The sequence below is a fragment of the Ciconia boyciana genome, chromosome 1 (assembly GCF_034638445.1).
Source record: "Ciconia boyciana chromosome 1, ASM3463844v1, whole genome shotgun sequence".
In the NCBI taxonomy this organism is placed as follows: Eukaryota; Metazoa; Chordata; class Aves; order Ciconiiformes; family Ciconiidae; genus Ciconia; species Ciconia boyciana.
In genome coordinates, this window is record NC_132934.1 from 28,496,055 (window position 1) to 28,510,272 (window position 14,218).

Here is a 14,218-nt window from a genome sequence, read left to right on the forward strand (position 1 = left end):
CAAATCTCACTCTTCTACTACTATACAGTTTAGTACTGTAAAGTAGCAGCAATTTCAAGAACTTCAGTTAATTCTATACCCCTTCATAAGAGAGCACTGAAGAACAGAATATAGCGGTATTGCTATTACAATTCAAACAGTAAACTACTTTGTGTGTACATTTTTATACTCAGTACAAGTCTAGACTCTTTCGCTTGCTATGCTGTAACTTAACAGTTTAAGGTAACTAACTGGATCATGCTGTAAACAAAGATATAAAACCTTTGTGTAAGCTTTACTGGTTTAGGAGTGTGCATAAATACCTGCCTTCTAAAAAAAAAAAAAAAGCTGTTTAGTTTTCCATCATGAGCATATAATTAGGTAGCAATTACGTAGCATAGTTTAAAACAAGTTTTCATCCAATTAAAAATGAAATCTATGCATTTCACAGAAGTGTTATACACCATTTGTAATGAAGTCTGTGTTTTTAGATACCTGATGTCCATTTTCAATACAAGATATATCAGACAGGGAAAGTATTCTCCAGACAAATATGTTATTTTTGGTCTTGTAATTTCTTCCATCCTCCGTAGCCAATATGAAGCTAAAAGATACTTGTTTTAAGTAGACTTCCATATGTAGATGTTTCTTAAATTCAGATGGAAACAATGGATGATGAGATTACAACAATCTCCAAATACACTGAGAATAGCCAATAGGCCACAAGTTTGTGGCTGTTTTAAGCAGTATTTTAAAAATATAGAGAAACACCAATAACAGGCTATATCAGGAAGCAATTTGATACTCAAATAAATAGAAAATTTGCATTTTAATGTCACATTGAATTTTAGTACATTTCAATCCAAGAAAAAAAAAATAAACTGACAGACACAGTAATGAGTACAGGATTATATATATTACAATATGCCTTGTTATAATACATTTGTGGCTTTATGATAAAAAACCCTCAAGGGCAGATGGAGTTTGAGTTCATTTAAGTAATTGTCAGGAACAAAGCATTAAATGCATTTCTGAAATAAGTACTTTTATTTAATTTCAAAATCTTAAAACAGCGGTAGACCTTGGGCTTTTCTTAAAAAAAAAAATTAGTTACCACGGGGCTAGCTAAATAAGTATTCTGGAAGGTTTAAACAATATAGAAAATGCTTTTCCCAATTTTACATACAACGAAAGGATAGATGATTTCAAAAACAGCACCTATGGCGAACTCCATGTTGACCTTGACCTAGAAATGCACATTACTGATCTTGACAAGGAATCCAGCAAATTTTGGAAGTTGTCTATTTCACATGAAAGCAAGAGAAAGGGTTATCATATGCAAAAATATTTTTCAAACTGTTCTTAACGTGTAATTGAAAACTAAAGGCATGGTCTCTTCATTATAAAAAAATAAAGGTACAACAGAAACTCTAAAGGAAGATATTCAGCTATACTGAAGTTGCAACCCTCTGAAAAGAAAGAAAAAGGAAAAAAGTCAATTAGCTAAGCTTTGTGCTCTAACCAAACTACTTACAGTGATTTTCAATGGCAAAAGCCCATGCTGACTGGGTGATTTGACAGTTCCAAATACTTTTTGTAATAATTTTTATTTGTATACAAGGACACTAAAATGATCCAGTCATGCAACGTTCACTTTAAGCGTTCTGCATCTCTTTTCCAATCTTATAGCTAAGGATCTTGTTCCAGTCAATCTTGGTGCGGGTAACTGGCAATTGTCGACGTAAGGCCTTGAAAGTAGTGTCCGACATAGTCTGATAATTCTCACTGATAGCAGTCTGTTAAACACAAAGTCATACAAAACAAAGACACATGAAGGACAGAACTAGGATGTTATATAAAAAGTTAAATGATTGAGTAGTCTGTTACCTCTTAAACAGGCTAATAAAAATATGCTAAATTAAAATAATATTTTATGAAGGAAAGCTGTTGGATCTAGATTGAAACTATGTGAAGTAAATTAGTGAGACAGATGCAATAAACATGGCTGTAGCCTAGGTGTTTCAGCAAACCACAGTGTGGTTAATCAGCAGCATGAATAAAGTGCTGATCAGAGTTAGTATGAGCATTAACATCAATTAATGATCAACAATACATCATTAATTTCAGACACCAAAGTCTTCCACTGTTTTTCCTGTGGGGATGGTAGAGTCAGTCCACAACACTGTATGAACTTGAATATAATGCATATGATACATACTTAGTAAATTTTTATTAAAGAGCATTTTTTAAAAATCTGACAGAACATGGTTTCTGAAATTTACCTTATGTTCAAGACCTAAATAAACATGAATCCACTTCTAAAGAGGATATCTAGAACAGACATACTTTTCTAACTTTAAAATGACTAATTGAAATGGATAATGCTTATAGTCGTATTTAGTAAAGCTGTCTAACAGTAGCCTCTGAACAGAATCCATACAATAATTCCACTTAAGGAATGCACTAATACTGAAAGAGATCAGAATTGCCGATACTTGATCACGCTAGGGACTTTTCTGCTCTCAAAAAAAAGACTTCTAATGTAACGTTAAGTAGGTGAATGCAATCATCAGAAGGTATGGAAAGGGAGGATACAGTTAATAGTAGCATGCAATCTGTTTGTATTTGTATGGAATTACATTATCTTAGTATCAAAAGCTTGCTAATTATAGAATACTAGCTTTGGTTAAGAATATGGTAATATTACACATGTGAGTAAGGATATAGTGTTCATTTCCAACATACCTGATATTCATTTTCTGCAGCCTCTACGATTTTTATAAATTCCTTCGCTGTCTGGGCTTCATTCTAGAAAAAGAGCATTTGAATTAGGTCTGATGTACAGCATGATTCTAAGAGCAGTTGGATTATGTTTTTTCCTATAGTTATGAGAAACGTCAGGTAGACTCCATGAGAACACATGACCATTTAGTGGCTAAACCAAAATGGAACAAAACATTTATCCAAAAGGCATGCGCCACATTATTATTATATTCATATTATTACTATATTAAAAAAAATAAAACCAGTCCAACTGCAACAAGCAAGCATAAAGATTACCATGGAGCTCATTAAAATATTTTGATTTAAAATTCTATGGTATGATGAAGAGACATATGGAACAGAACAGCATCGGAAATATGACAATGCACACATGCACAAGTCTCTAAAAACATGCAAAGTACGGATATTGACATTATCAATATTAAATTTCCAGTACAAATTCAGGAAAACTTAAAGAACACCAGCTAATCCAGAAATATGCAGAATACAACCAAAAAACCAAAACAAATTTGTTCACCTCTAAACATCCTGAATCTGGAGACTCAGCTGAGGCAAACACTAGACTTTACATACCTGATCTTCTAAAAACATCCCCAAGTACATCTTGCAAAAATGAGGGTGCAATACACCACAATGTGCAAATTTCATCATGACTGATACACAGTTTCTTGGCTTTGGGCCTCATCCTTAAGTATGCGAGTGTGTGTTTGTTTCAAAAATAAAAAAATGACCGATCAGTCAATCTGGAGACAAATTAGTTGAAGCGTTTGAAAGAAGTCTCAAGAAGGAAGTGAGGGTTCATGAATTTCGAAACTTCCAACTTGGTGTTGGAGACATTCCTAAGGGTGCTTTTGCAGAAGCTTTTGAAGATAGCAGTGTTCTTGCCCTACATAATCCCTCGTTCCTACAGAGGCAAAGACTGGGAGAAAGCTATGGCAGCTTCAACTACAACTAGTTCAAAGTTTCAGTGAAACTGCACCTAGCAGCTGTGAAAGCACTCCTGGACACCACAGAAAGAGATGAAGGAGGTGGCAGACACCAAGTAGAACAAATGTCAGGGTTTTGACTTTTCAGTGAACTGAGGCAATGATTTTAAAGGCTCTGCTAATGAAAAGAAGAATTCAGGGGTATGAGGTCTTATTTGGCTCAGAGAGAAATTAGGGATAAGAATGTAACCTTCAGCAAAATTATTCATAGCTCTAGCAACAAGAGAACTCTTTAGTCATTTATTTCAGTTATGCCCCTCCATGGTACAACATTGTTTCTCTGCCAAACAACAAAAAAGAGGAGTCGTTTGGGCTCCTTTTAATCTTCCTACCATTCCTTCTATGTGAAATAAGAACCTGTACAGCCTCTGCCCCCTATGAAGCTCAAAGCCAAGGCTAAAAATTGGTAACCAGCAACATACTTGCTTTTGTTCTAGCAGGAGGTAGGAAAGTTACATAAAAGATGTTTTTCTACTCATCGGTCTTCTGCCACTTTACTAAATTGTGGAACATTATTAAGTTTCTTCCCAATAGAAAGTGAAGCAAAAGCTATTGAAAGGAGAACTTCTGCATAATCGTCCCTGAAGCAACTCTTAGTTGAATGAAAGACTAAACAGATCCCTTCCCTTAGGGGGTCAAAAGTAATTTTGTATCTACAGCTTCAGAAGCGTTATCAGTTGGCACCACACTTTCCCATTCTTTATGGTGCTATTGCAACTGAAAAGCCAACAAGCCTTGCTTTATATTAACAATGTTCTTCATTGATGAATTGAGCTTTTGAGCCAAATTGGTCACTACTAGTCATTATCATTAAAATACTTCTACTGTTCACTTTTACAATTTCCCTTTGCCAGTTTAACTGCACTGGCTTAAGTTTTATTAAAGAACACACCAATAGAAAATCCTACTGTTTATAAACACAATCTCCAGTAGGCAAGAAAAGCATTATTTCAAAAGTAGTAGTTGTTCATGTTGCAACATTACCAACTCTCAAAGGATACATCTGGTACTATTTCCAAACATTTTTTAGTTCTACTGTCTGCTCCTCATTACTATAATGATCTCTTTGGAAAGAAGTTGAATAAAATTATGCTTTAAATATAAAGTGTGTTATGCTTCTCAAGCAGAAGCATCTCTGAAAGGGCTTTTTGTACAGAAAAGCAAGAGGCCGACAGCACCAGTTACAGACAGGGAGGAAACACCCACTACTGCTTCTCAACTGGTAGCATTTGTTTACTATTTTTAGCATACTAGTCTTCCCGAAGTGAGCAAAGGAGGCAATCTCCTACAGACTGTACTACTTCAGTGGGTTATGATAACTCAAACCTCCTTCATATTCAAAAATTAATTCTATAGGTCACTCTGCAGACCAAAGTTTAAATACAACAGAAGTGCAGAAAGACTGACAGCCAGCTAATTAAAGGTTTACAATCAAAGTTAATTTAGCTTATATAAGCCACATGCAAGCATACATTAATTTTAATTTTTATTTTTTTAACCTTTTTTTTAAACAGTAACTACATGTTAGGTAAAAGTAGTAAATATTACATACAAAATATTTATAAATTAGAACATTAATTCCCATCCATGCAGAAGAGCAAACTAGCCTCCAAACTTCTGAGTTTTTTTAAGCTCGCTTCTCTTTTAAAATTAAAAAGTCACCTCAATATACACACTAAGGTCTTTAAAGTTCACTTACAGACACTGTTAGAGAATCTTGTATGTCTTTATGGCTCACCAGCTGAACATTACCATCTTCATAATAGTGAACCTACAGAAAATTAAACAAAGAACCTCATATTAAATGTTACAGACCAACAACATAAAGGAAAATCAAAGTATTGTAGTATTTATCACAATAACAAACTATATGAATCAAACAAAAACACACATAAAATGTTACAGAACAACAAAAACAAATAGGAAAACCAAAATGTTGTAGAATTTAAGTATTTTTGAGGGGGAATAGTAAAGAAGCTACTCTGGAAACATTTATGTCTTGATGTGCCTTAAGTAGTATTTCATGCAAAGAAGTTTAGAATCATAGAACCACAGAATCATTTAGGTTGGAAAAGACCTTTAAGATCATTGAGTCCAACTGTATATCTAACACTGCCGAGTCCACCACTAAATCAAGGTTTTGATTAACATCATGAAGAAGATGACGACATACTATTTACATGACCTTACTAGCAACTCTTGAAACAGTGAAGATATATTTAAAATGAGAATAGTTTTGGCAAGGCTTCACGATACTGTGAAGTTGTTTTTTGCTTCACCCAAGCTGTTTTCTAGGGACAGTGCAACATTAAGCTTCCCTTTCTACATCTGTCTGGTCTTGATATTTTCCTCTATTAGATACGGCTCATAATAAAAGCTGGTATTTATCTAGACAAAAGACCTCTTTGGGACAAAGTTTGCCAAGGTTAGATAGCAAAGCAGAAATGAAATGTATGTACTGTATGAATGAAATTCATTTACTCTTGAAACGTTATATCTACAGAACAGCTTCCTTGATTATTTTGCAGGAGGAGGAGACCAGTAAAACTCTACCCAAGCTAACTTTAGTACTTTTAAATTCAGTTGGGAAGGATCTGAAAACCCTCAGTTTCTAATGCAACTGTTGGAAAACTTAAAAAATAGGAAGCACATATAAAGTTACATGTAATCATTCACAGTAACTGATACAGAAGAGTTGTGCAGCTAATTGACATTTAAACACGTATCTTTAAAGATTTTTTACAATTTTGATGAAGTCAACATAGTCAACGTAGCTGATGTTATGAGGAATTGAAGAATTTGTGTTTCACCCTATTAGGCAAGATAACATTTTAATTTGGAGATTAATGCACAATACTATCATTTCATATACAGTATGATCATGATGTGTGCAAGAGACCCTCAATTTTATAAACAACAATAGAGAAAACATGACACAGAGTAAAGGCAGCTATAATACCTAAGCAAAAGAAAGGTTTCCTATACGAGAAAAAACATTATTTCCTATGATTCATCTTCCATTATTATTTTGCTTATTGTCAAATACTTGAAAGGTATCATCCTAAGCATAAAATAAGCTTCTTTTCAAATCAAACATTACTGGTGAAACTTCTGGCAGCCTTTTTCAATCCAGTTCCTAATAGGTGAGATGTGCTTACTCAGTGCAAAATTCTGAGACCTCCCAATGAAACAGCAGAACCCAAAGAAGTATAAGTCTCCCCCTTCTCTGTCACAATCCACTACAGAGGGCCCAAACCTCCCCTGTGCTCTGAGGCCAACATCAGCATGAACATCTTATCTGTCTCACTGATTCACACTCTTAGCAAACACTCAGGCCTAAAAACTTAACAGGGATGAAGAGTCAAATCTAATTCTGTGATGTGTTATATCTTATACAAAATACGAGAAGTAACTGTTCTGTACTATACCTCACTGCTGACATCCTTCTAGAATGCTAGGGCTGGGTTCAGAAGACTACAAGAAGGATGATGTGTATGAACAGAACCTCTTGGAAAGGTTAACTAAGGAGGGATGAGAATAACAAATTATCTAAGAGATAAAATTAGTAACCAGTACACTTATCAGTTGTTTTCCATGCACAGTTGGAGCATGTCAAGCACCACGGGGACTTAGTCTTAGTAAAAGACTCTGCTGTTGCAGTTTTCCCCTTACATATAATTAATAGAAAATTAAACAATGGAAAAGATTAAGACAGTTGAGAATCTCCTATATTAGAATTTATTAATAGAAGTTAAAAAAAAAAAGGCAAGAAATTGTGCAAGTGATGTTAAAAATACTGAAGACACCTGGTGATACTGGAATTTTCCCCAACATATTCATAAAAGGTCTTATCAGAAATAGGGCAATGGCCATACTGCTGTCAAAGATTCTGCAAATAACACTGAAATTTCAGTACTCTGAAATTTCCCTGATGTTGTAGCGAGTTCATATTCTATAAAATTATTTTGCTTCTTAAAAAAAAATTAAAGCACTTTTTGTTTGTTTGGAGAGGGGAAGGGGGAGCACTCCCATATACACTGAAGAAATTGTACACAATTTCTAAAAATTTGAAACTGAGTTCAAAATTCCTTGGTGAAACAAGTAGTTCCTATGCAAGCAAAAAAAGTAAAACTTTTCATCACTCCCCAAAACACAGACTTTAATGAATGTAAATAATTTCTTGATTAATTATGTGAAAAGACAAAATCAGCTGGTGCCCAAATTGAGATGCCGATTAAAACCTAACTAAATTCCCTATTCAGGCTATTTTCTAGGCTACTGGGCTAACCTTTCCCAGAATTAGGTAGACATCTGCCTGCTTGTTCTGGAAAATCTCTTAAGACATTTAACCAAAAGTGCATGCTGTGGAGAAAACGCTTGTTTTGCTGTAAGCTGCATTTAAGTGACAGTTTACTTAGATTCTCCCAAAGTCTTGAGAAGCCTAGAAGTTACTTAGGGTGCTTACCATGACCATCTTGATCTGACAACATAATAATGGCTGTCCACATTTTGACTATCATTCCAGTTGTTACAGAATTTGCCCCAGAATGGGAAATCAGATTCACACTCCCTGCTTGGGTGGATTTGAACACAGCTACCACATCCTAAAATAACATCCTAGCCTCAGGCTATGGCTAGAAAAAAACATTCCATTGCATCTTCCTTCTGAAGTCAAGTCACTGAGCAGTAAGGAAGTGCAAAACTCATGACGGCACAAAAAGAACAGGAAAAGGGAACTTGACTCTATGTCTTGTAAAAAAATAATGAAGTACTACACTGAACACCAGACTGCACTAAGATTCTAGTCCCTGATCCCAGAATTGTGTTAATAAACTCCTGCAAAATACGGGTACGCATTCCAGGGAATCAATCCAGGAAGTCAGGTCCCCCTGCCTACCGCATGATAGTCAGACTTCCTTTTGTCTCAAGATTCCTGCATTCCTGCTTGGACAGTATCTCCTTTCTGAATGCCCTAAAGCCAACAGGAAGGGCAAATTGTGAATGAAGGAGACCCAGATTCAAAAATTTCAGATGGTGGAATGACTAAAATCAAAGGTTCCCACCATTCTGTACAATAGGATGGGTAACACAAAAAAACCCTGCTATTATCAGTTAAAAAGAAAAAAAGTTCTACTTCAGAAAGGGCCTACCCTCAGGAAAGGCTTGTGCCACTGTGAATTCAAGAAACAGGAAACCAAAGAGGTAAATACCTAGCTGAGGTGAATACACCTTCTGTAGTCTTCTGAATCATTACATTAAAAACATATTTTGTGTTTGTAAGGATTAGGTAAATATCCAATTAAGCCACTAACACTTAACTGAATGGGCATCTCTACTTTACTTATTGGGTCCCCAAATTCTCTTCGAATACTTAATACACTGGCCTGAGTCTCCCTTGATAATAACTGGAGACTTTACTGGTCAGGACACAGTTTGAGATAAGCATACCTGAATTTTCAAGATGCCAGCCACTTGAGTGGTTGAAGGGGTGATTGTAAACTTCCATTCTGACCTCCAACGGCCATTCCTTTAAAAAAATAAAATAGAAATCAGATGTCACCCCACTGGTTAAGGAAGAAAAAAAAAACCAAACAACCAACATACAACTGATAGTCAAAGGAAAAGAGAGACCAAAATATGCTGTGCAACTACACATGCACAAAATCTTTCCCCAAAGATTCAGCCATGTAATCAGTTGAGAAAAGAACAGTTTCCCAAAATATTTACTCTCAGTTTTGGATGTGGACCAAGGAGTTTTATTAGTAAGGACCTTTTAACAATAGGACTTAACTTCTGAAAATACCTAAAGCCTCCAATGTTGTTTCCCTTATTTATTATTAATTGTGTATATATAGTCAATATTTTGTTTTTGGGACCTGGAAGACTTACTGGATCAGCCAAAGTCACATGTCACATCAGGCTATGAAAAACTTGAATGGAAGGAACATTAGAGTAGCGAGACTTTCCGCTATGCTGAACTGTAACTAGGCCTTTCAGCCCTTCTAGCATTTCTGTTCCAGGACAACTATTTCCTTCCAGTTTCCTTCCACAAATTTGATATCCTTGCCAAATTGCTTAAAGGGAGTTTCAAACATCTGGAAAACAGTATGGGGAGACTGTAGTTTCACTTGATTTCTTTCCTGTACACTAGACATTTTTTTATTTAGTTATGAGGTTAGTGGATTAGAAGGTTAGTACATTAGAGCTATATTAAGAATGCACTGCAGCTGTCTCTTGATTTCTCCTCTGCTCTTAAAGAAGGAAAGAAAGTTGATACTATGAGTTCCAATCCTACTTATGTTAGGTGTAGATTCCAGTGCATTCAACAAGGGGAGAGAAAAAGATAAAGACTTCAAGATTAACACCCACTAATGGATCTATATTGATACATCTTAGATATTAACAACGTTAACTCAATTATAAAGCCATTGGTTATTATTTCAGACAATATCCAAATTATAGATTATCACTGAAAATTTGGACTAAGGCAATTCAGAAGCTTGTTGGCATCTCTAAGAAAAATGAAAGGGTCACCCAACTCAGTGACACTAATATTGCTGGTAGCCTTAAGACAGACCCATTAGTTATAAGAAACCTTATGTGCTGAACTACATTTTAGGTACAATATTAGTTTTTAGATGCAGGGGATTCAATGACTAGCTAACAGATTTGTTTGCTTCTTAGCCACTCTGTGGTCCTTGAAGTTCAGATGACCACAGTGTTTCCACTCTGGGATATCTTTTTTGTCCTTAAGATGCTATTGCAAGAAAAGAGTTCAAGTTCAGAAGGATCCTTCTGTAGGAAAAGCTCTAAGTTAAAAACATGTTATTACTTTACCTCTGCTGACTTAAGATGTTTTGTAAGAGATTAACTGTCCGTCCTTTTCTTTCATATTCTTTAATAAACCATCTATCCTACTATGTTGATAGTATTTCAGAAATTCATAGAACATTTTTCTTTGGCATGTATTGGTTTTCTATCATCCAACAAACTTGCTTTCACGGTAGGTTGCCAGCCTTCCAAATGCCTAAAAAGCTGGGACACCTTGAAAATAAATACTGGCTGTGGCTTGGGCTGGATATCCAGACATACAGCTGGATAACTGAGGAGCCTGGTTAACTTTGAATCTATTCCTCCATTCCCAAATCCCCCACATCAATATGCATTTATTAAAACTTGCTAAGAATGAGAATTAGTCTGACTATCCCCCTATAAAACTCTTTGAAACATGATCATCTATTTATGCATAGATGTCTGACCATAACTTTATTAAAGAAAACTTTCAAGAAAGATTTTCTCCATCTGTAAAAGGTTGTAGCATATCTGTTCCTCTTCAAGACTATAATATTAAAGTAACTACTTGGAATATCAAAATTCATTCATACTGCCAAACTAAAAAGAAAATCAGTATTATTTCAAGTTACTTTTAATATTGATGTAAAATATGCAGACTTAACTAGTCAAGTCAGTAGGAAAAATTATTTATTAACTGTGCAAATTCAATTAAAATCTATGGAACAGTATACTGGGCAAATCATTTAACTGATACAGAAACATGCTGAAATTACTGTGCATATGCAATATTCACCATCAGCATCAGAAAACAAAGATTTCTGCACTTCCATTCGTTACCCATGGCATTACTAAATATAATTTCAAGCACATGCAAAATAGGACACAAAACAATAATGAAATACATTTCTTCAGACAACTGCATATATTAGCTATCTTTAGGAGATACTTCCTTAACCCAGTTCCAATACTGTGATATTTATCTCAACTCTGGCCAGTTTAATGCAAGGAGCTATCCAAAGTTCACTCCAGACTGTGGAAAACATCTTTCAAGCAAGTACAGAAAAAAAATAATAATAATTAAAAAAATTTTTTAAAATTTTTTAAAAAAAAATCAAGCTGCAGTTATAAGAGTTCATTTCATCCAAGATCACCTTTACCTGCCTCACCCAAAAATTAATGATTCAAGTCTTACAGTAAGTTAATCTTTGGTCACCTTCTTTCTCCGAGACAGACAAACTAGAAGGAGCTGTGTTTATTCTGTCAGCCACAAAGGAAGCAACACAAACAGAAGCAACTGTATTAGGGAACACAGGCACAGGTATTTGGTGCCGGTGTGATAAACTGGAAGCGTCATAAGGAATTTCACAAAAGTTCCCAAAGTTCTGCAAAGGAGATGCAGATATGCAGTCTGCCATTTTACTTACCACAAAGGAAGAGATTTCTATATAGGTTTGGCAGAAAAATTTGGGGTGGAGTGGAGGGAGAAAAAAGTCATATGCAAGATGTGCATGCACCTCCTTCTCTGAACTAAGGATTATCAGTGTAAATGGCACTACTGCAGTTATTCAGTTTGCTGTATCTTACCTTATTTGTATCCATACAGAAACTTACCAAAAATTTTTTGCTTGGAACTGATGGCTCTCTATGCATGCAATAATGGTCTGCTGTCCATCAATTGTTTTACCGTACACCTTAATTAGAAATGAAAAAAACAAAAGAGTTAAAGTTTCAGCATCTGTCTTGCTCAAACTGCTTAGAGATATCTAGTTCTACTATCGTTACATAAACTGTAAAATTTAATTCTATAACCACTATGGTTCTTACATAATATTCAGTACATGAAACATTAAAGTGTATATTACAATGCAAAAAAATTTAAGATCAGAAAATCCGAAGGTCAAGCATCTTAACTGAAATTCTATATACCCAGAACTCATTTTTCTGCAACTATAGGAATTGTAAGCCTATAGCAGTGACTGCTGTGACAATATGTATTACCAGATGGGTTTCAGATAGCAGTTATTCTACAACTAAATGATGATTTAAGCCTTTACAGACTAGCAAAAATGTGATTAAAAGGTTGGGTTTGGTCCTCTGTTCTGCTATATCCCCTAAAATCAAATACTACTAAAAATTATCTCAATGAACATGCAGTCTGGTTTCCTTTACAGAAGCTGGAACTCATCTGACTGCCTGAGAATCCAATTCAACTTGTTAACTCAGCAACTGATTTTCCCCCACCCCACCCCAGTTAATTTTTCCATCAGGTTAACACAAAGCACAGGACAGCTATCATTAGATCAGTTTGCTGAACTTTAAATAGTCATAGGGCTCCTAACAGCAAATGAATGCTATTTTAGTCCAGACTGAGAGGTTTTATTTCAAGAAGCCATCAGAACCCACTAATTCTGGTGGTAAGAATATAGCACTTTGATATATAGGAGATGTGATGGAGAGAAAACAGTTCACTTTACTGACAGTTTTGTCAGTAAACCAAGCCAAGACAGACATTTGTATCTTATGGGTCTTTTTTTTTTTTTTTTTTTTTTAAAGTAACCAGCCAGGTAGCCAGGGTCAATGGGATCAACCTGCAGTAGTCTACAGAAGGTCTTAATGCTTTAAGAAATGTAAATAAAAATTCTTCAGAACTGAGAGGTTAAGTCTTCACTATGACCTGCAGTAACCACCCACTAGTAATCCAACAGCTGAAATATTAAACTTCTGAAGGTTTCCCCCATCTCCCTGTATGAACCCTTGACAGGACTAAATTCTTTACAGTTGAAACTGCCTATCTTCCTGGTTTACAAATAGTTACAATTTTATTTTCGATTTCTATCTATAGTGGTACAGTGGTTATATAATTTAGTACTTACTGTGCAGACACCATTTGGGTAGTGTTCTTTCACATATGCTTTCATTGCTGTTTCAACTGAATTTCTCCAGGATTCTATGGCATTTTCAACTTCGTGGGGTCTAGGATCAGTAGCCTCCTTTCTTAAGTGATCAAATTTAAAAGAAATCTTGTTCTTGGGATCCAAAAATTTTCCATTTCCCAAATCACCATGTTCTGTTATTAAAACCTGTATTATAAAATTTTAGTTAATAACATTTGCTAGAATAAAGAGGAAGAAAAAGACCATGCCAAATCTAATTACATCCTACATTTAACTGGAGCTTACTCATATCCAAAGACTCACATTTTAAACAAAATATGCATATAGCAAGAGAGGACAAAGCTAACGTGACACACTGACTCAGAAAAAAATCCTGAATCCTACCCCCTTACTGCAACAAACAATGCAATTTAGAAATTAATGTCTTCTAATACTAAAGATGGAGCAAATTGTTTCTACAGTTACAGATCAGGTCTGACTGAATTCAGGCCAACACAGACTGAAATTTCAAGCTCTTTAGATGCCCTAAATGATTGACTTATGGAACTGGTACTATTGGAGGGCCATAATCTTTATATTTTGGCAGGGAAGATGCATTTCTTTTCATTTTCTTGCCAAGATATGTTCCAATACCAGAACATCTTTAACAGTTTAAGGAACATCGCAAGTATTTAATTGTATTCATACCTGTTCATCATAACCGTCAATTTTTACTGGAGTAAACTGGTCCAAGTTGTACTGTGCAAATGCACTACAAGAGAAAAAAACACAACAAAAGCC

The 14,218-nt window shown here is 35.1% G+C and overlaps 1 protein-coding gene across 2 annotated transcripts in view; it reads right to left on the reverse strand.

Annotated features, from left to right (window-relative positions):
- Positions 1 to 1,075: 1,075 nt before the first annotated feature.
- The window catches only part of CAPZA2 (capping actin protein of muscle Z-line subunit alpha 2), a 31,731-nt gene continuing 18,588 nt past the window's right edge, over positions 1,076 to 14,218 (reverse strand). For both annotated transcript variants that reach the window (XM_072861536.1, XM_072861525.1), the window contains 7 exons: positions 14,126 to 14,189; positions 13,418 to 13,624; positions 12,156 to 12,235; positions 9,198 to 9,276; positions 5,449 to 5,520; positions 2,725 to 2,787; positions 1,076 to 1,775 (listed from right to left, as the gene is read on the reverse strand). In XM_072861536.1, the coding sequence (XP_072717637.1) occupies positions 1,635 to 1,775; positions 2,725 to 2,787; positions 5,449 to 5,520; positions 9,198 to 9,276; positions 12,156 to 12,235; positions 13,418 to 13,624; positions 14,126 to 14,189 (706 nt within the window). In that variant the 3' untranslated portion in view covers positions 1,076 to 1,634. The remainder of the gene's footprint in view (positions 1,776 to 2,724; positions 2,788 to 5,448; positions 5,521 to 9,197; positions 9,277 to 12,155; positions 12,236 to 13,417; positions 13,625 to 14,125; positions 14,190 to 14,218) is intronic.